The following is a 22897-nucleotide window of genomic DNA, read 5'->3' as shown; positions in this document are numbered from 1 at the left end:
AAGTGAAGTGATTGATGGCTAAAGCTCTGAAGTCCCAGGTTCAATCCCCTGAACCACCATAAACCAGAGCTGATTAGTGCTCTGGTAAAAAAAAAAAAATCGCCAGGCAGTGGTGCACATGGTTAAGCACATACATTACAGTGTGCGGGCAGGGGCAGTCCAGCCCACAGCACAGGCACAGCAGAGCTGGGAGGGGCCCTTAACTCTAGGCTGGCCAGTTTACACTCTGCAACCACTAGGACCTTGTCTCTTGGTATAATACCATGGGGTGGGTGTGTATGTGTATGTGTCCCCAAGGCAGGTGAGGACCCAGGGCTTGAACCTGGATCCTTGCACACTATATAATGTGCCTCCACCCACCTCTCTATAGTTAATTATTTATTATCTATAGTCAATTTTTAATGGTTTGGTGGAAAAAATATATATATATATTATCCAATTTGTGGAGTTTTATTTTACACACACGCACAGTGAGAGACAGACTGAGGACAGACACTGCAGCACTGCTCCACCACCACCCCTGCAGGCACTGTCATGTGGTGGCTGAGTCTTGAACCTGGATCCTTGACCATGGTGACACTCACACTTATGGGCGAGCCATTTCCTGGCCTGCTAACAGTAAATTTAAGTAGCTAACAGATACTCATTGTACTGTCTGCTCTTCTGTATTTTAAAATTTTATGATAAGGCTGAAGAAACTTATGACACTTATGACATCCCCTTAGAAAATAGATGGAAGAAAGTGGAATAAGTGTCAAAAAAAAAAAAAAAGTGGCCCAAGTCACATGCTGTGGTGTGTCATCTTCAAAAAAGCATAGTAACGGCATGTAACATGGGGCCTCAGCTCCCCCAAAAAAAGTGCACCGCTTATCAAATTTACTTTGAAAACTATTGTTAAAGCCCATTTCATGAAGTAAGAGTATGTCCAAGTATGCACAAAAGGTAGTTTAAAAAATGCAGCATGTTGCCACCTTTTTGCGTAGGGAAGACTGCTGTGCACTCTCTCAGGACTCTCACTCTAGGGGTGTTGGGGTTGATGCTGAATGAAACCTACTTACCTCTCCCCTGTTCAGGTTCCGGGATCCTGCTGTTTATTTTTCACGCAAACTTTTTGGGTAAAGAAGTCATTGCACGGCTCTGTGGACCATGTAGTGTGCAAGCTGTAGTTTTGAATGACAGATTTCAACTTCCTATTTTTCTGGTAAGATGTTTTTGTTTTGTAGATTACTGAAGCACAGATGACTTAAGTTGCAGTACATTTAGAAAATATGTTCACTATAATTCATTATAGTTATGGAAGTTGCTGGTCTCTAAAACTGTGGCTGTTAAGTCATCAGTCAAGTTTTGGGGGGTGTCATAGAAATTTGTCTGAATAACTGTTCTGGTCTCTCTTTCACTTAGGACAGTCACTTTGTTTACTCGTTCAGCCCTGTGGCAGGCCTCAATAAGCTCTTCTTAAGGCTAACAGAAGCACCCTTTGCTAAGGTAAAATCTTCCCACAGTTAAAACTGTTACTTCAGATTATCATTTGGTATTCAGGAGTGGTGGTGTGTGCCTGTTTTGGACACATGTAGATTCCTTTAGAGCAGTGCCTGCTAACCTCTATCTGAATATAAAACATGCTAGAGGTGGGGTCCAAGTGGTGGCACACCCAACTGAACACATTTCCATATATAAGGATCCAGGTTCGAATCTCCATTCCCCACCTGCTGGAGGTGGGGTAGGAGTGGGCACTTAACAAGTGGTGAAGCAGGTCTGCAGGTGTCTTTCTTTCCTCCTCTCTCGATTTCTCTTTGTCCTATCTAACAACAACAGCTATAACAGTAACAAACACAACGAGGGCAACAAAAGGGGAAAATGGCCTCCAGGAGCAATGGGTTTTTAATGCAGGCACTGAGCCCCAGCGATAACCCTGGAGGCAAAAAAAAAAAAAATGCTAGAGGTGTTTAAAGAAAAAGACTCATTAAAAATGAAAATAGTGTGCCCACTTACCCCCTTTCTCTCTGTCTCCATATATACACATACATTTTTTTTTCCCTCCAGGGTTATTGCTGGGCTTGGTGCCTACACCATGAATCCACCGCTCCTGGAGGCCATTTTTTCCCCTTTTGTTGCCCTTGTTGTAGCCTCGTTGTGGTTATTATTATTATTGCCATTGTTGATGTTGTTCGTTTTTGGATAGGACAGAAATGGAGAGAGGAGGGGAAGACAGGGGGAGAGAAAGATAGACACCTGCAGACTTACTTCACCGCCTGTGAAGTGACTCCCCTGCAGGTGGGGAGCCGGGGGCTCCAACCGGGATCCTTACGCCAGTCCCTGCACTTTGCGCCACGTGCGCTTAACCCACTGCGCCACCGCCCGACTCCCCACATACATTTTTTTATGAGAACACATCTCAGTACTTAGAAGTCCAAACTTCAGTTTTTTTTTTTTTTATATTTATTTATTTATTTATTTATTTATTCCCTTTTGTTGCCCTTGTTGTTTTATTGTTGTAGTTATTATTGTTGTTGTCGTTGTTGGATAGGACAGAGAGAAATGGAGAGAGGAGGGGAAGACAGAGAGGAGAGAAAGATAGACACCTGCAGACCTGCTTCACCGCCTGTGAAGCGACTCCCCTGCAGGTGGGGAGCCGGGGTTCGAACCGGGATCCTTATGCCAGTCCTTGTGCTTTGCGCCACCTGCGCTTAACCCGCTGTGCTACAGCCCGACTCCCTTTTTTTTTTTTTTTTTAAACCAGACTACTGCTCAGCTCTGGCTTATGGTGGTGTGGGGGATTGAACCTGGGATATCAGCCTCAGGCATGAGTTTGTTTGCATAATCATTATGCTATTCCATCCTCTCAACCACCCTAAACTAGGTTAGTGATGGCACTGACAGTTAAGCTCTGAGCAGCTCCTGTGGCGCTCTGCTTCTCTGCTGACCCGGCCATGTTCCCTCCCAGGTGAAGCTGCTGATCGGGGCCTACAGAGTGCAGCTGGTGCAGTGACCCGGCAAGATGGGAATGGACGACTTTGCAGACCTGTCTCTGCTCTGTTGGAAACAGTTTGGGATTCTGGCACAACCTCTTCACTTTGAAACCTGTCCTCTGTTGTAGTCTAAGCTGAAACACAGTGGTAGACGCTAATATAGATATATTTGTGCCAACATTCTGAAAGATCATTGCGACCAGACTGCTTATTTCCCGTTTTCCACAATGTGGAATGGTTTGTGTTTAAGGACTGTTTATGAAAACTCAGATTTACCTTGGAATTTCCTGCTACAGCTGGTGGATTTCTGCTTAAGACAATATAAAGCTGTTATTTGCTTTTATAGTAGCAAAAGAAACACATCTTCAAGTGAAGCAAGCACCAAAGTGTCTGACTAGCCTGCTAGGAAGGTGTGAGGGAGGGTCTGATTGTTTCTGATATACAGCTACCAGTTTTAAAATTGGAGGTATCAGCTTTTTAAAGTTGCTGTGATTGCAACATGATAAAGGTCAAATCCTAAAATAGAGCTAAAAGCCGTGTGAAGTCTGTAAGGGGTGAAATTTTACTCTTGTTCTTATGGCCTGTCAAGTAAATTTAAGTCTTTGAAGAAAGCCTTTCCATCTCAGCTGGGCCTGTCCACACCAAGACTCAAGTGAATCTGTTTTTCTGTGGATTGTTCACAGAACTTATATTAAGAAATACTCAGTTAAAAAAAAAAAATCAAGATAGAGGGCCAGGTGGTGGCACATGTGGTTAATTGCACACTGTAACAGGTTCAAGCCCTTGGTCCGTCCCCCGCCCCTCCACAGGGAGAAAGCTTCACAAGTGGTGAGTCAGGGGTGCTCTCGCTCTTTATCTCTCCCCCCCATTTATCTGTCTCTATCCAATAATAGTTTTTAAAATATTTTTTAAAATCGATCTGGACAATGGAAACAAAACTGCTACTGGAATTTCTTAGAATGTTACCTTAGACATCACACTGTACAGGCGTTTCAAAGAGCCATTTTTTATTTTGCAGCTTAACACTGCCTTTTGTTAGTTTTCTTAATAAAACACCACAATGTTAGTATTTCTATTTCCTTTTTATCTTGACTCTCAGGATTTTACAAATACCAAATGTATGGTATATATATATTTTTTGTTTTGTTTTGTTTTAAGCCAAAGACACCTAGGAGTGAAAATTAACAGCTGTTAAGAACCTAAAAACCCAGCCCTTCTATGCTGCTTTACAGAGTAATAGAAAATGAGATACCAGGGTTGGGCGGTAGCGCACTGGCTTAAGCGCACGTGGCGTGAAGCACAAGGACCTGAGTAAGGCTCCCCACCTGCAGGGGAGCCGCTTCACAGGTGGTGAAGCAGGTCTGCAGGTGTCTATTTTTCCCCTCTGCCTTCCCCTCCTCTCTCCATTTCTCTCCATCCTATCCAACAACGACATCAACAATAACTACAATTTTAAAAAGGGGGGCAACAAAAGGGAAAATAAATATTAAAAAATGTTTAAAAAAAAGGCCAGACTCTGGGGTAAAGACCAAGTAGAAAATTTAACAGTTTAGGATGAGTGATAAGAAAAAACTGGGGAGTCGGGCGGTAGCACAGCGGGTTAAGCGCAGGTGGCACTAAGCACAAGGAGGAGGGTAAGGATCCCGGTTCAAGCCCCCGGCTCCCCACCTGCAGGGGAGTCACTTCACAGGTGGTGAAGCAGGTCTGCAGGTGTCTGTCCCCCTCTCTGTCTTCCCCTCCTCTCTCCATTTCTCTCTGTCCTATCCAACAACGATGACATCAATAATAACTACTACAACAACAAAAAAAAGCAAGGGCAACAAAAGAAATAAGTAAATTTAAAAAACAAAAAGTTTAAAAAAAGAAAAAACTGACAGGAGCTGGGTGGTGGTGCATCTGATTGAGCGCACATGTTACAATGTGCAAGGACTTGGGTTCAAGCCCCCAGTACCCACCTGCAGGGGAAAAGTTTCACAAATGGTGAAGCAGGTCTGCAGGTGTGTCTCTGACTCCTCTCTTCATTTCTGCCTGTCTCTATCCAATAAATAAAGATAATAAAGCATGAAGAAAAAAAAGATTTAGAAAAAGAAAACCTGACAAGACAGCAAGAATGGAAAGTTTGCTTTGCATAAATAATTTTGTGTATTTTGCTATAAGTTCTTGTTTCTGAAGAACTTGAATAGGCAATTCCAGAGAACTTTTCAGTCTCTAAGTGAGGCTGCCAACCCATCAGATTGGCAGGTTATGCTGAACAAAGTATGAGCAATGATTTCTCTAGAAAATAAACAATTCATAAGCAGCACCTTACAAAATGGTGTACAGATACACTCAACACATAAGCTCCCCAAGGCAGGAGGCGACACCCACTACACCCAGGTGGCTGGGAGAAGCATGGGGAATGGGATGTGTCATTTTGTCCACTCACTGAGCAGCAAAAAACACATCTTTAAATTCATCTGAGCTTTGAATAAAAAGCATAATATATATTCCTTCTACCTATATGAAAACTTAGAGATTTCAGACCGTTCTTTCCTCAAGCCTCATCTTGAGTTAATAGACCTGTAGGACTTGTCAGTGGAATGTCACAATTTGCAATTTTCCAGTCTACTCACTTAACAGTAGTTTGCAAAGTTAAGGGTACATACAGCACAGCATTCAGAATGTTAATGAAAGATAGGAGGTAAAATGACATGAGGAAAAACACACCAGAATAAAAAAAAAAGCATGTTATTTCATTAAAGAAGCACTAAAGTTTTAAAAGTTAATTGGTACCCAATCTCTGCTAAGTAAATAGAATCCCATGCTGGAATTCACACTTCTGTCTTATAGGTAAACATCAAATCTGGGATTAGAACCACACAAATTGGTGTGAACTGAAGTGATGGCTCAAAACAATCAAAATCCCAGGGTGGGGTATATCTAGTTCACAAGGACCTCTGGGGGGTGAAGATCCTGCTCCCCACCTACAGGGGGAAGTTCTGCAAGCACCAGAGCAGTGCCCCTAACCCTGAATACCTCTATGTCGTATTAAAGTAAACAACTAAATATATCTTTAAAAAAAAAATCCAGGTGAGTCAGGCAGTCGCACAGCAGATGAAACACAAAGATCGGCATAAGGATCCTGTTTCGAACCCCTGGCTCCCCACTTGCAGGGTGGTCACTTCACAAGCAGTGAAGCAAGTCTCTACCCCTCTGTCTTCCCCTCCTCTCTCCATTTCTCTCTGGCCTATCTAACAATGATGACATCAATAACTACAACAATTTTAAAAAAAAGGGAAAATAAACAGAAACAATTATCCTGAAGTACTCAAGAGCCGCAAGTGGAATCTCAACACAACCTTATCTGCGTACTTCTGACTTCACTCCCCCATCATTCACTTTCTTAGGGGTTCAGCTTACTATTTACTTATTAGAGACAGAAATTGAGAGGGGAAAGGGAAAGAGACACCTGCAGTCCTGCTTTACCACTCATGAAGCTTTCCCGCTGCAGGTGGGGACCAGGGACCTGAACCTGGGTCCTTGCGCACAGTGTTGTGTGTGCTCAGCCAGGTGTACCACTGCCTGGCTCCTCAAAACAATTTTTCTCACTGCCAAATTTTGAGTGAGTATTATAGACAACTGCAAGTGACAGGGTAAGAAATGAAACAAGCCCTCTACTGGTGCTTCAACAGGGAGGTGAAGGGGTAATTATCTGGTTGCTGCCACAATCTTCCCAGCCACCACATCCTTAGGAAAGCTACACTGTAAGCCACACATCTTAATGAAAATAAGACACAAGGCCACATATTGGAAACGTAAAACTTTGTCCTTAAAGTAGCAGTCTGGTAGAAGGCAAGACTGGTAGCAGAGATCCTGAGTTTTGTCCCAAGCAACACATGCCAGAGTGCTGCTCTGCATCCTTGTGTTTGTATGGTGAGGCCTGAGAGCAAATGAAGAAAGACTTGTTTCTCCAGGTCAGTAAATGCATTTCTGCCACAAAATTTCTTCTAAGAGAAAAAAGAGTACATGTTAGTAAGCACATTAACATAGAAGAATTTGTTAAGGTGGTGGTCTAGAAGGTAGAGCAGTGGCTAAAGCACTGAACTCTTCTTGAGCATGAGTTCAATCCCTGGTAATGTATGTACCAGAGTGATTTCTGGTTCTTACTCTCCCCTTTCTCACAAATAAAATTTTAAAAAAATTAAATGTTGAATAGTATACCTAAATATTCAAGAAATAGCATCACCTGGGAACGTCCAGCTGAGAAAATCTCAAAGATGACCTGAAGTTAGGGAATGAACTGCCCTGTCACATCCTGTTAATAGAATCTTACTATCTCAAAGTATAGGGTAATCATTTAATACCAGACATCTTATTTTTCTAAGTTAATAAAATTATCTTTCTGGAATGAACCAATTCTTTTCACTAACTAGAAAAATAAAATCTCTAACAGGACATATTTTGAATAAATAAAGCATATCACTTTAACAAAAGTAATGTGGAAACTAAAGCTCCAGTGACTGACAAATCCCCCTTCTGAAAGGCTTTTCAGGTCTTTCATGTCGGCATCCCTCTAATTTGTTTAGCAGTTTATTGTGAGATTTTCGTCACATTCTATTTAAGGGATCAACATATAAAGCAATTTCAAATTTAAATAACACAAAATCACTGTCTATAGACACATTTTTGTGTTTTACCAGAGTACTGCTCAGCTCTGGTTTATGGTGGTGCTGGAGATTGAACTTTTTGAGCATCAGGCATGAAAATCTAAAAAAGACAATGCTAAAACTGGTTCAGTCACAGGGCTTGTCAACAGCCCACGGTCTCTACAGGGGAAGCATGCACTCTGCGGCCTGGTTAGGAGACCAGCCTGGGGAACAAGGCTTAACAGCTTGTTTAAAGCAGAACAGCCATTCATTCTGCTGCATGAGGTGCCAGGTATTTGTAATAGGCAACACCTGGTGAAGTGGGGGGACATTGGTGCTTCCACTCAGATGCCTGCAGATGCCCTGGGCTCTTGCTAACACAGGCCTGAACATCTGTACTTCAAGAAACTCAGGCAAGAAACACACTTGCAGAAAAATTAACAAAATCATCATCAGGGGTCGGGCAGTAGCGCAGTGGGTTGAGTGCATATGGTATGAAGCGCAAGGACCAGCGCAAGGATCCCAGTTTGAGCCCCCAGTTCCCCACCTGCAGGGGAGGTTTGCGTCACAAGTGGTGAAGCAGGTCTGCAGGTGTCTGCTCCTGTAGCGCAGCAGGTTAAGTGGACATGGCGCAAAGCGCAGGGACCGGCACAAAGATCCCGGTTCGAGCCCCCGGCTCCCTACTGCAGAGGAGTCGCTTCACAGGCGATGAAGCAGGTCTGCAGGTGTCTATCTTTCTCTCCCTCTCTCTGTCTTCCCCTTCTCTCTCCATTTCTTTCTGTCCTATCGAACAATGATGACATCAACAGCAATAATAACTACAACAACAATGGAAACAAGGGCAACAAAAAGGGAATAAATTAAAAAATTTTATTTACTATTGAGGAAGAGAGAGAAAGAACCAGACTTCATTCTGGTACATGTTCTGCTGGTGATTGAACTTAGGACCTCATACTTGAGAGTTCAATGATTTGTTCACTGCACCATCTCCCATGAATTTTTGTGCTGATGAGAAAATATGGCACCAGTCTCTCTGGCTGGATCTGGTTTATTAAGACATTGATGGAGACGCAATGGTGGTGCACCTGGTTAAGTGTACATTACCATGTGCAATGACCTGGGTTTGAGCCCCTACTTTCGACCTTGATTGGTGAAGCAGGTATGCAGGTATCTTATCTTTTTCACTCTCAATTTCTTTTTGTCCTTCAAAAAATAGAAAAGAAAAAAAAAGGCTGTCAGGTGCTGTGGATTTGTAGTGCCAATGGCAAAAAAAAAAAAAAAAAAAAAAAAACCAAGAATAGGGGATGGGTAGATAGCATAATGGTTATCCAAAGAGTCTCTTATGCCTGAGGCTCCAAAGTCCCAGGTTCAATGCCCCATACCAGCATAAACCAGAACTGAGCAGTGCTCTGGTAAAATAAATAAGACCTGGCAAACAGCTCCCCTGAAAAAAAAAAAAAAAATATATATATATATATATATAGCTCCCCTAGATAATTCTCTCATGTATGTAGCCCAACCCACACCACACTGGAGGAAGGTTCACTGTTCCTCAACTTCCTCTTCTTTCCCTTCCTCCTTTTCCCTCTTTCCTCTCAGATTTACTTATTTATTAACACAAGAAGGGACAGAGAACCAGACTGGAGGATTAAACTCTGAACCTCATGCTTCAGAGTCCAACATTTTATCCATTATGTCATCTCCTGCCTGCCTCTCCCCACACACTTTTTTTTAAGATTTTATTTATTAATATGAGAGACAGAAAGAGTTAAAGACACTTGGGTAACACTCTGGTACATGTGCTGCCAGGGACTGAACTTGGAACCTCATGCTTGAAAGCCCAACATTTTACCCACTGAACTACCCCCTGGACCACAATACACATACATTTTAAAAATTCATTTCATAAGCCGGAAAGGAAAGCAGCACTCTGGCATATGCAGTGCTGGGATTCAAACTCAGAATTTTTAAAGTCTCCCTCCCCCAGAACACTGCTCAGCTCTGGTTTATGGTGGTTAAGAGGACTGAACCTGGGACCTGGGAGCCTCAGGCTCAGAGTCAATTTATAACCATTTTGCTTTCTCCCCTCCCCAGAACCTAATACTTAAATCTAAGTAGAGCTCTACCACTTCAACCACCTTCAAGGCTCCTTGCACCTCTTTTTCTTTTTTAATTTATTTTTTATTTAAGAAAGGATAAATTAACAAAACCATAGGGTAGGAGGGGTATAACTCCACACAATTCCCACCACCCAATCTCCATATCCCATCCCCTCCCCAATAGCTTTCCCATTCTCTATCCCTCTGGGAGCATGGACCCAGGGTCGTTGTGGGTTGCAGAAGGTGGAAGGTCTGGCTTCTGTAATTGCCTCCCCATTGAACATGGGCGTTGACTGGTTGATCCATACTCCCAGTCTGCCTCTCTCTTTCCCTAGTAGGGAGAGTTTCTGGGGAAGTGGAGCTCCAGGACGCATTGGTGGGGTCTTCAGTCCGGGGAAGCCTGGCTGGCATCCTGATGGCATCTGGAACCTGGTGGCTGAAAAGAGAGTTAACATACAAAGCCAAACAAATTATTGAGCATGCACCTCTTTCTATCCAAAGCAGTCAGCTCAGAGTGGTTAAGCACGGGGTGTGTGTGTGTGTCTTATTACCAGTGTTACAGCAAAGGGGACAACTTGAAACTAAACATACCAGGCTAGCTAGCACTTCCACCAGTAGACAGCAAAGGCTTCAAGATCAGCCAAACTATTCACAGAAGTTCCAGCAACTTCAAACATATTCAGTTAAAAGAAACCCAGAAGCAATGAGCAAGCTCTCAACAGACTCTACTGACCTGAGAGGAATGTGGCTCGAGCGTGCTGCCTCTCAGCTTGTTTCTCACTGACTGCTGAATTTCAGCAGGTAGCCTCATCCATGTAGTCTTTTATCCTACAATAGAACAAAGTAAAAAATGAATTGAGTGTTAACTTATTCAAAATGTCTAACAGTAATCAGATTCCATGAAGAGGTCTGGCAGGCAAGCTAGCTCGCTGGTAGGGTGCCTATTTTGCCGTGCAGGTGGCAAGGGGCCCAAGCACCACGGGCCCCAGCTGTGTCTCTATCTGTATGAAAAAGCAGCCCAGCAACAGTGAAACTGCATGGCCAGACTCATGCCTAGCTCTACCTTCTCTCACTGAGCCAGAGTGCTCTGAATGCAGTGATGTCAGGACCCAGGCGGTGGCTCAGTGGGTTAAGCACACAAAACACAAAGTACAAGGACTGGCATAAGGATCCTGGTTTGAGCCTCCTGACTCCCCTGGGCTCCCGACCTACAGGGGAGTCGCTTCACAGGTGGTGAAGCAGGTCTGCAGGTGTCTTATCTTTCTCTCCACCTCTCTCTGTCTCCATTCCTCTCTCCATTTCTCTCTGTCCTATCCAGCAACAACAGTAATAACTACAACAATGACAATAAGCAAGGGCAACTAAAGGGGAAAAAATATGGAGTGATATCCCTCTAACTGAACACTTCATCTACTCAGCAAGCAGACAGGAGTCAGGCTGCTTTGCATTTCTCTAAATCAAGCATACACTTAGCCTGCTGATGGATGCCTTTTATGAATAGACTCACTGCTTAAAGAAAAACAGCCTGCATCAATGGATTTAAAATCTGGCTCAGTTGACTTGGAAATTGAAAATAAATAAATAAATAAATAAATAAATAAAATCTGGCTCAGGGTTGTGTTTTGACATTAAGAGCAAAACCTCCATGGTCCGGGAGGTGGTGCAGTGGATAAAACGTTAGTCTCTCAGGCATGAAGTCCCGGGCAGCACATGTACCAGAGTGGTGTCTGGTTCTTTCTCTCTCTCCTATGCCCCTCATTAATAAATAAATAAAATTAAATTTAAAAAGAGCAGAACCTCCAAATCTGGTGAGGAAATGTTGAATATTGTGCCATGTGTTATTTCCTTTTTTTTTTTAATATTTATTTTCCCTTTTGTTGCCCTTGTTTTACTGCTGTAGTTATTACTGCTGTCGTCATTGTTGGATAGGACAGAGAAAAATGGAGAGGAAGGGAAGACAGGAGGAAAGCCTTTCCTAAGCATCTGTCCAAAGAACACAAAAAACACCTATCTGAAAAGATCTGTGCACACCTATGTTTGTGGCAGTGCTATCTCTAGACAATATTTGGAAACCACCCAAATGTCCAACAACAAATGAATGGTTAAAGAAGTTGTGCATAAAATTTAAAAAATCATAGGGGCCGGGCAGTAGTGCAGCAGGTTAAGTGCACACAGCGCAAAACGCGAGGACTGGTATAGGGATCCCAGTTAGAGCCCCCAACTCCCCACTTTCAGGGGCTCATTTCACAAGCGGTAAAGCAGGTCTGCAGGTATCTTTCTCTTCCCCTCTGTCTTCCCCTCCTCTCTCCATTTCTCTCTGTCCTATCCAACAATAATAACAGCAATAACAAGGGCAACAAAAATGGAAAAAATGGACTCCAGGAGCAGTGGATTCATAGTGCAGGCACTGAGCCCCAACACTAACCCTGGAGGCCAAATGAATAAATAAATAATTGTGGCATATACATACAATGGAATACTACACAGTGGTATGAAAATGACCATATATTTTCCTGTACTCCAATACAGAAGGAATCATGCTGAATGCTATAAACCAGAAGGACAAATACCAGAGGATCTCACAAGGGGGCTATAACAAAGAGTGTGTGTGTGTGTGTGTGTGTGTGTGTGTGTGCGCGCGCGTGCGTGGTGAGGGGTGTTGTACTTGTTTTAGTGCACACATCATCATGTACAAGGACTTGAGTTTGAGCCCTCAGCCCCCATCTGCAAGGGGTAAGCTTCAAGAGCGATGAAGCAGATCTGCAGGTATCTATCTCCCCCTTCCCCTCTCAATTACTCTGTCCTATCTAATAAAAGAAAAGGCAGGGGTAGATAGCATAATGGTTATGCAAAAAACTCTCATGCCTGGGGCTACAAGGTCCCAGGTTCAATGCCTCCACACCACCATAAAACAGAGATGGGCAGTGCTCTAGTAAACAAAAGCCTGATTAGAGCACTGGATTCTTTATTCTCTATATTTTATTCTCTATTTTTCCCTCCTCTCCCCACTTCTCTCTGTTCTATCCAACAACAATGACATCAATAACAACAATAATTAACAAAGATAAACAACAAGGGCAACAAAAGGGGGAAAAACAGGGGCCGGGTGGTGGCGCACCTGGTTGAGAGCACGTATTACAATGCGCAAGGACCTGAGTTCAAGCCCCCAGTCCCCACCTGCAGGGGGAAAGCTTCATGAGTGGTGAAGCAGGGCTGCAGGTGTCTCTCTGTCTCTCTCCCTATCACGCCCTTCCTCTTGATTTCTGGCTGTCTCTATCCAATAAAGATAATAAAAAATTAAAAAAAAAAGGGGGGGGGGAAATAGCCTCCAAAGCAGTGGATTCATAGTGCAGGCACCAAGCCCCAGCAATAACCCTGGAGGCAAAAACAAAACAAAAACAGCCCTGAGATTTAAGTAAATGTGATATAGGGGCCAGGTGGTGGCACACCTGGTTAAGTGCACACACTATAGTGCACAAGAACCCAGGTTCAAGGCCCAGGTCCCCAATGCAGGAAGAAAGCTTCACGAGTGGTGCAGGGCTGTAGGTGTCTCTCTCCCTATCTCCTCCTCCTCTCTCAATTTTTGTCTCTATCCAATAAAAAAATAAAAACTGGGAGTCGGTGGTAGCACAGCGGGCTAAGCACACGTGGCACAAAGTACAAGGACCGGCATAAGGGTCCCGGTTCGAGCCCCGGCTCCCCACCTGCAGGAAGTTGCTTCACAGGCGGTGAAGCAGGTCTGCAGGTGTCTATCTTTCTCTCCTCCCCTCTCTGTCTTCCCCTCTTCTCTCCATTTCTCTCTGTCCTATCCAAGAATAAGGACATCAATAACAACAATAATTACAACAGGAAAACAACAAGGGCAACAAAAGAGAATACTTAAATAAAAATAAAATTTGTTTAGAAAATGCGATATATATGGTCCAGGAAGTGGTGCAGTGGATAAAGCACTGGACTCTCAAGCATGAGGTCCCGAGTTAGATCCCCAGCAGCACATGTACCAGAGTGATGTCTGAACCAGAGTTGTTTCTCTCTTCTCCTCCTATTTTCTCATTAATAAATAAATATTTTTTAAAAGTTATGGGGCTGGGTGGTGGTGGTGCACCTAGTTGAGGGCACGTTACAATGCACAAGGACTCAGGTTCAAGTCCCCAGTCCCCACCTGTAAGGGGGAAGCATCACAAGTGGTGAAGCAGAGCTGCAGGTGTCTCTATCCGTCTCAATTTCTGGCTGTCTCTATCCAATAAATAAAGATAATAAAAAATGTTTTTTAAAAAAAGTTATAGGGTTAATATTAGAAAATCAACTGTAAAATGTAATATATATATGTGCATACATACATACACACACACACACACACACATATATATATATAGAGAGAGAGATGATGAAAGGGACGAGACAGTGGTGCACCTGGTTGAGTACACATGGACCCAGGTTCGAGCCCCTGGTCCCCACCTGCAGGGGGAAAGCTTCACAAGTGATGAAGCAGGGTTGCAGGTGTCTCTGAATCTCTCCCTCTCTATCTCCTCCTTCCCTCTCAATTTCTGATTGTCTCTAATAAATAAAGATAATAAAAAAATTTTTTTAATGAAATTCTTCCCTTGGATTGAACTTGAAGCACTGTTGTGTCTCTCTTTCCTCTCTTCATATCTATCTCCCCTTTCCCTTTAGATTTGTCTTTATCCAATAATTTTTTTTTTAAAAAAAAAAGATACCCCTAGTCTGTGACCTATCTCTACAGCCCCTTGAATGTTTCCTATTAACATATACATATAGTGGTCCTGGAGGTGATGCAGTGGTAAAACTTTGGAATCTCAATCATGAGGTCTCGAGTTCGATCCCAGGCAGCACATGTGCCAGAGTGATGTCTGGTTCTTTCTCTCTCCTATCTTTCTCATAAATAAAATATTTAAATATATATAAATTGTGTGGTCTGGGAGGTGGCACAGTGATAAAGCTTTGGACTCTTAAGCATGAGGTCCTGAGTTAGATCCCTGACAGTACATGTGCCAGAGTGATGTCTGGGTCTTTCTCTCTCCTCCTATCTTTATCATTAATAAATAAAATCTTTAAGGAAAAAAAAAACACGTATGCATATAAATGTGAATCATATTCAAAAGAAAATGAAGAAGTGCATATGCAAATGGAGAATTAAAGAAAAAAATGTCAACAATATATCTACAAAGTACAACTTTATTTTTTTGTGAGAGCAGGGCACTAATGAGGTCTAGTACATATGGGGCTGAGGAAAGTGGCGGGAATCTTAGGTAAGCAAGTCCTATGTCTCCCCACTTTCCTACTTTTTGATGTAACACAACTGTAACTACTGAGCAAACAGTACAGCTTACCAGAATATAATTTTTTGTCTTGTTTTTTTACCAGAGGACTGTTTTGGTTTTTGCCTCCAGGGTTATCACTGGGGCTTGGTGTCTGCACTATGAATCCACTGCTCCTGGTGGCCATTTTTTTCCATTTTATAGGGTAAGACAGACAGAAATTGAGAAAAGAGAGAAAGATAGACACCTGTAGCCCTGCTTCACCACATGGGAAGAGACACCCCCACACACACACACACTGGTGAGGAGCCGGGGGCTTGAAGTGGGGTCCTTGCATTTAGTACTATGTACACCTACCCTAGTGCACCACCATGCACCAGCCCCCTGCCCCAAAGACTAATTAGCTCTGGCTGTACTGATGCTGGAGACTAAATCTGGGACTTTTGGTACCTCAGGCATGAAAGTCTTTGCAGAACCATTATACTATCTCCCCAGCCTCATAATATTTTAAATGAGTAAAAATTAGGGCCAGGGAGACATGACTTGTGGATTAAAACTTGCACATGCCATGCGGAGGACTAAACACAGAACATGATTTGGAGCCGGCTGGTGGTACAACTAGTTGAGTGGTGAAGCAGTGTTGCAAGTCTCTGTCTTTCTCCTTGTCACCCCCTTCCCTCTTGATTTCTGGCTCTTTATTCAATAAAGATGGGGGGGGGTTAGCATGCATGGGAGAAAAATTCTTTAAAAAAAAAGGTTTTTTTAAAAAATGTTTATTTTTTCCCTTTGTTGCCCTTGTTGTTTTATTGTTGTAGTTATTATTGTTGTTGTCATTGTTGGATAGGACAGAGAGAAATGGAGAGAGGAGGAGAGAAAGATAGACACCTGCAGACCTGCTTCACCGCCTGTGAAGCGACTCCCCTGCAGGTGGGGAGCCGGGGCTCGAACCGGGATCCTTATGCCGGTCCTTGTGCTTTGCGCCACCTGCGCTTAACCCTCTGCTCTACAGCCTGACTCCTAAAAAAAAGGTTTTTAAGTTTAAAGCTTTAGATGCTACATCACCTCCAGGTTAGCTAGACTATTAAGAAGGTATTTAAAGAAGACAGGAAAAGGCAGAAAGAGAGTGAGAGAGATATCTCATACAAGCATGCCAGAGCATCACTCTGGCACATGAAATGACAGGGTCTGAACTCAGGACCCTCCTGCTTCCAAGTTCAGACTCTACACACTGCTCCACTTCCCGGGACCCCACTATACTTATTTTTATTTGTTTGAGTAAAGACGAGAGGAGAGGGGGAGAGGGAGGAGGGCCAGGGCATGAGTTATGCTTGCAAGTCCAGCACACCACCTGCTACGCGACTTTGAAGGCGCAGATGTATTTGTGTTGAGGGAGAAAGGCAAGAGCGCAGCTCCCTGCAGCACATGCACCTGCTGGGGACGGGAAGCAGCAGCAGCTCACAGGTTGGTCCTGCACTCCACCTACTTGGGTTAACTCTTCAGTCACAGGACACTGTTTTTGTTTTCTCTCCCCACCCTTCCCTCTTTTTTTTTTTTTTTATAAGAGGTTAGGTTGGTACAAGCAGGGTTAGGTTGGGGCTTGGTACTAGCACTAGGAATCCACTGGTTTTTTTTTTTTGGTTTTGTTTGTTTTTGATAGGACAGAGAGAAACTGAGAGGTGCTTCACCATTTGTGAAGTTTCCCCCAACGCCTGCAGGTGAGAACTGAGGGCTTGAACCCAGGTGCCTGTGCATGGTAATGTGTGCTCAACTGGGTGCACCACCGCCTCGCCCTCTAATGCACTATTTTTCTATTAAATCTTAACATCTCCCACTCAAGCTAGCATGCTAGACAGCATAAGAAAAGTTGAAGTTTTGCAGGAAACAAAAAAACCTGAGCATGAACTTTCAATTCTGGATTCCCAACATCAAATGCTTTTCAGAAGTGAAATAAAGCTACCCATAACTTTGATGCCTCCCTTCACTTTATGGGTTTTTTTTTTTTTTTAATAGTTTACAATACAGTTGTTAACATACAGGTACGACCTCTCATCTCCGCATAACAGGTGTCTGTAAGACACTCCCCCAACTTAGGCCCTTTTCCACCATCATTCACCAGGAGCCCAGGCCTCTCCATCACATCATCACTTTCCCTCCCACCCCAGAGCCCTTTACTTTGGCGCAATTTCCTTGTCTTTGTACATAGCTCAAGTTATGCGCCAATAAAACCACAAAACCTAGTCACAAATAGCAACAGAAGTACAATGAAGTAAACCCAAAGGACATCACAAAGTATCTGAATGGTAAAAAAGCTCATGAAAAGGGCAGTCAGCTCGGGGCCAGGACAGCACATTGCTGACCACACACACATTCCAGCAAAGACCTTGGTCCCCAGAGAGCTGTGGGAAGTGCCAGAGAAACCTCATGGACTCCCCCCCCCCCCAGATACTCTTGAGACCAGAATTACTACACACTGGATAGAGCTGCATTCTCAAATGTAAAGTAGAAAGTTTGATATTGGTATTGCATGTGCCAATTCTACACATTAGTAAGTCAATCCTTAAAAATACTTCTCGGGGAAGCGGGATTCTGGGGAGAACCCCGCCCCACTAGGGAACAAGAGACAGGCTGGAGTATGGATCAACCTGTCAACACCCATGTTCAGCAGGGAAGCAATTACAGAAGCCAGACCCTCCACCTTCTTCAACCCACAATGACATGGGTCCATATTCCCAGAGGGATAAAGAATAGGATAACTATCAGGGGAGGGGATGGGATATGGAGTTCTGGTGGTGGGAATTGTGTGGGGTTGTACCCCTCTTATTCTATAGTTTTTGTTAGTGTTTCCTTTTTATAAATTAAAACCACTTCTTGGGATCAGGTGGTGGCACACCTGTCTGAACGCTCATGTGGCAATGCACAAGGACCTGAGTTCAAGCCCCCAGTCCCCACCTGCAGGAGGAAAGCACTGCGAGTGGTGAAGCAATGTTGCAGGTGTCTGTCTCTCCCTATCACCAACTTCCCTCTAGATTTCTGGCTGTCTCTACCCAATAAATAAAATAAAGATAACAAAAAAAATTTTAAATAAATAAATGAAGACTTCTCTCCAGGGCTGGGCAGTAGTGCAGCGGGTTAAGCACACATGGTACGAAGCACAGGACTGGCATAAGGATCCAAGTTTGATCCCCCGGCTCCCCACCTGCAGGGGAGTCGCTTCACAAGTGGTGAAGCAGGTCTCTCCTCTCTTGATTTCTCTGTCCCACCCAACAACAGCAGCAGCAATGGCAAAAATAACAGTAACAACAACAAGGGCTACAAAAATAGGAAAAATAGCCTCCAAGAGCAGTGGATTTGTAGTGCAGGCACAGAGCCCCAGGGATCACCCCGGAAGAAAAAAAAAAAAAAAATCTCGTGGAAAATATGCTGCTTTGCTGGGGCCTTGAACCAGGATCTTTGCACAGGTCCTTATGCTTTCTATTGTGTTAGTTTAACCCAGTAAGCCAATGTCTAAACCCCAAGATTTTTTTTTTAATTTATATTTATTTTCCCTTTTTTTTTAAATCATCGTTGTAGTTACTATAGATGTCGTCGTTAGGACAGAGAGAAATGGACAGAGGAGGGGAAGACAGAGGGGGAGAGAAAGACACTTGCAGACCTGCTTCACCGCCTGTGAAGCAAGCCCCCTGCAGGTGGGGAGCCAGGGGCTCCAACTGGGATCCTTACACTGGTCCTTCCTTGAGCTTCGTGCAACGTGCACTTAACCACCACCGAACCCCTATTTTAATATTTTTATTAAGAAGAGAACCAGAGCCTCACTCTGGTGTATGTGGTGCTGAAGCTCAAATTCATGCTTGTAAGACTAGAATTCTGCCCACTGCAAAACATTCTGGGACAATGAATTGCTTTTTCTTTTTTGGACTTTTAAAAAATATTTATTTTATTTGATAGGACAAAGAGGAATTAAGAGGGAGGGAAGGAGATAGAGAAAAAGACAGACACCAGAAACACTGTTTCACTGCTTATGAAGCTTCTCTCAGGCAGGTGGAGACTGGAGGTTTGTACTGGGAACCTTACACATAGTTCAACTAGGTGTGGTACAACCCCGGCCCCCTGGATCACTTTATTTTCAATAAACAAATAATTACTTAATTACTAATTAGAAGGAAGAGAAACCGCATCACTTAACTCAGAAAATGCTGGGAACAGAAATCAAGACTCCATACTCAACATTCTGTCTACTATGCCACTTACCAGGTCCTTGGACTACTCTATTTTCAAAAAGTTTCATCCAGAGAAATAGCTCAGTAAATTAGAGAACAACCTTGGTATGCTTGAGGTTCCAGTGTCCCAAGTTTATTCCCTGGCATCACCACACACCATAGCTCTGGTCTCCCTCTGTCCCTCCACAGACTGTGACACCAAGGGAAGTCCCAGTGCTCTGATGTTTTCTCCTCTCTTACTTGAATGGGAAAATCAGGCTAGAGCAGCGAAATCATACTTGAGTAAAATGCAGGGTCCAAATGAATAGTCTTGATATCATGTACTCACAATGAGGTAGAAAACAGGAAGTGAAGGAGGGGGTGGGAACAAATCTAATCTTACCTTTTGTATAAGAAGCACAGAAATGAAAGATATCAACAGCTATGGTGTTAACATTTTTTAAAATTATTTTTTAATGCCCACTAGGGTCACTACTGGGGCTCAACACCTGGATGATGAACCCGTCACTCAAAGTGACTATATGTTTTTTTTTATTTCTTAGAGACAGAGAAAAATTGAGGGGAGGTGCAAACCTTCAGTCTCCATCCGCAGGGGGAAAGCTTCATGAGTGATGCAGCAGGGCTACAGATGTCTCTCTCTCTCTCTATAGCCCCTCCCCTCTCAATTTCTCTGTCTTTATCCAATAAAAAATAAATGTTAAGAGCAGGGGTAGATAGCATAATGGTTATGCAAAGACTCTCATGCCTGAGGCACCGAAGTCCCAGATTCAATCCCCTGCACCACCATAAGCCAGTGCTGAGGAGTGTTCTGGTAAAAAAAAAAGTTAAAAAAATTAAAAAGTTTGCAAAATAATGAGAAAACAAATTTCTGAAAAACCTCTTAATCTTTTCTTTCCACTCAATTCCAGAAACCCTTTCTTCACTGCTTAAGTGGAAATACCCTCAGAAATGCGCTCACAGCCTAGACCTCTAATAGATCCCTCTCTCCATTATCACTGGTCATCTCCATCAGGAACAACATAATGGACCCCAATCCCTTTGGGGGCCTCCATAGGACCTTGCCCTCAATGTGGATCAACACAATGGTAGAGAATGTTCCATCTTCCGAAAGGGGGTTGGATAACACACTCTACCACCTGAAATGAAGATGGGCCCTGAAACTGTTGCAACTCGGAATGTTCCTACTCATGACCACAGAATGTAAATTCGGACCTACAGCAATACAGAGGTTACATAGGCTCCTATGCTGAATATGGGCCCCAGATCAAATTGATGGGGTTTACAGTTAACAATATTTACACACTACTTTCTTCCCTGATCTAGCTTTCTAGATCTAGTCCTTTTTCCAGTCATGGCATCATCTCCCCAGACAATAACCTGGGTCCACCTGCATATCACATGTCAAGCTCAGGAAAAAACCCAAAAAGCCAAGGGTCCTTTGGACTATATCTAAACTAGACCTACTAGCTATTTCCAAAACAGAGACCCCAAATCTTCATCTGAAATATTCCAGCCTTTAGGTTCATGATTAATCAACAATTTGTATGGCTTTATATGTTAACTCTTTTTCAGCCACCAGGTTGCAGATGCTACCATGATTCCAACCAGACTTCCCTGGACAGATGATCCCACCAATGTGTCCTGGAGCTCTGCTTCCTCAGAACCCCACCCTACTAGGGAAAGAGAGAGGCAGGCTGGGAGTATGGATCAACCTGTCAACGCTCATGTTCAGCAGGGAAGCAATTACAGAAGCCAGACCTTCCATCTTCTGCATCCCATAATGACCCTGGGTCCATACTCACAGAAGGATAAAGAATAGGAAAGCTATCAGGGGAGGAGATGGGATGTAGAGCTCTGGTGGTGGGAACTGTACCCTTATCCTATGGTCTTGGCAGTGTTTCCACTGTATAAATAAATAGATTAAAGTAAAAAATAGAAATGTGCCCACAGGGTGCCGAGTGGTGAGTGCACATGTTACAATGCGCCAAGGACCCAGGTTCAAGTCCCCGGTCCCCACCTGCAAGGGTAAGCTTCACCAGTGGTGAAGCAGTGCTGCAGGTGTCTCTCTACCTCTCTATCCCCCTTTCACTCTTGATTTCTGGCTATCTCTATCCAATAAGTAAATAAAGATTTAAAAAAAAAAAGAGTGGTCTGGGAGGCAGCACAGTGGATACAACATCGGACTCTCAAGCATGAGGTCCTGAGTTCAGTCCCCAGCAGCACATGTACACCAAAGTGATGTCTGGTTCTTTCTCTCTCTCTGTCTTTCTCATTAGTAAATAAATAAAATCTTTAAAAAAAAAATTTTAAAAAGAAATGCGCTCACTTTCAACACTGTGTTCAACTTTTTTTTTTTTTTGGTCTCCAGGGTTATCACTGGGGCTTGGTGCCAGCACTACAAATCCACTGCTCCCAGAGGCCATTTTTCCCATTTTTGTTGCCCTTATTATTGCTATTGTTATTGCTGTTGGATAGGACAGAGAAAGAGAGAAGAGGGAAGACAGAGGGGGAGAGAAAGAAACCTGCAAACCAAGTGACTCCCCTGCAAGGGGGGAGCCGAAGGCTTGAAACGGGTTCCTTACACTGGTCCTTCTGCTTTGTGCCATGTGCACTTAACCCGCTGTGCTACTGTGTTCAGCTTTTAAGTTTCCTTTCAATGACTCAGGTATCATCAGAACATCTGTGTTAAGTCTGACATGTGTTTCCACATCCACCATGATGCATATATTCTAGTTCTACCCCCAGCACCTATGATAGTTACTGGTACTCTAATACGTACTCAATAAGCAATTCCAGTAAGTGTAATAAATACAACATATGAGAAAGTTATGCTTATTGTTAAGACCAGATCACCAGAGGCTGTATGAGTATTTACAGTATCATTTGCAGGTCATATAAAATTACCAACTACAAAAATAGCCTTTTAGTGTTGCCATGAAAAAAGCTCCTAAGACCTCTGGGACTTTGCCTTTATTCCTTGGTGTCAAACTTCGCTTAATCCCTTACCATTGTCTCAACTAAATCAATGCTACCAGTGCTGCTATGCCAAGACATGCTGCTACTGCCTTTTTGCTGAGGATTGTCTCCAGAGATGCCAACCCTGAAATGTCAACCTCCCAACTCCTTTAACCTAGTGAGATCTTTCCTAACACATGGGACTACCTAGATCCATTTTTGACAGGGCATCAAGATTATTATTACCCTTTGCCAGTCTTTAGAAGAAGTACTATATACAATTGGCCAAAATACATACTAGCAAAAATGCATACATCAAGGATAATTGTCCCAATGATAATCTTTATTAGAATCATCAAACAAGTAAATGCAAAAATAAACTTTAAGTTAATTTAAATGACACTAAAAACCTAGGTCTATTTTCTTTCTAACTCAGGGCCAGACTCCATAAACCTAACACTTTCAACATTAAGAATTGGGAGAAAGTCTAAGCTTCCCAATGAAGGGACTACAGGGCTCAGGTGGTGGTGCACCTGGTTGAGCACACATTATAATGGTCAAGGACTAGGTCAAGCTCCCAGTCTGTACCTGCAGGGGGAAGGCTTTGCAAGTGGTGAAGCAGGGCTGGAGGTGTCTCTCTTCCTCCCTATCTCCTCATCCCTCTTGATTTCTGGCTCTGTTCAATGAATAAATAATTTCAAAAGGACTACAAAAAATAGAAAAAGGCAAAACAGTGGCCAACTTAATGAGGAC

The 22897-nt window shown here is 43.3% G+C and overlaps 2 protein-coding genes across 5 annotated transcripts in view; one reads left to right on the top strand and one right to left on the bottom strand.

Moving 5' to 3' along the window:
- The window catches only part of MPHOSPH8 (M-phase phosphoprotein 8), a 58760-nt gene extending 54720 nt beyond the window's left edge, over positions 1-4040 (top strand). For both annotated transcript variants that reach the window (XM_016190747.2, XM_016190748.2), the window contains 3 exons: positions 1074-1201; positions 1402-1485; positions 2945-4040. In XM_016190747.2, the coding sequence (XP_016046233.1) occupies positions 1074-1201; positions 1402-1485; positions 2945-2989 (257 nt within the window). In that variant the 3' untranslated portion in view covers positions 2990-4040. The remainder of the gene's footprint in view (positions 1-1073; positions 1202-1401; positions 1486-2944) is intronic.
- A 311-nt stretch (positions 4041-4351) lies between these two features.
- PSPC1 (paraspeckle component 1) overlaps positions 4352-22897 on the bottom strand; it is a 101719-nt gene continuing 83173 nt past the window's right edge. The window contains exons 7-8 of one of the 3 annotated variants that reach the window (XR_009550741.1): positions 10427-10521; positions 4352-10129 (exon numbers count right to left, since the gene is read on the bottom strand). Coding sequence is in view for 1 of the 3 variants with exons in the window: in XM_060194747.1 (XP_060050730.1) it covers positions 10501-10521 (21 nt within the window). In the remaining 2 variants the exon portion in view is untranslated. Of the gene's footprint in view, positions 10130-10422; positions 10522-22897 lie in introns of those variants that run through there. The other 2 variants (XR_009550740.1, XM_060194747.1) reach the window with 2 other exon arrangements.

Source organism: Erinaceus europaeus, chromosome 7, assembly GCF_950295315.1.
Source record: "Erinaceus europaeus chromosome 7, mEriEur2.1, whole genome shotgun sequence".
Taxonomy (NCBI): Eukaryota; Metazoa; Chordata; class Mammalia; order Eulipotyphla; family Erinaceidae; genus Erinaceus; species Erinaceus europaeus.
Note: the sequence above shows the minus strand (reverse complement) of the source record. Positions and strands in the feature narration are given on the sequence as shown.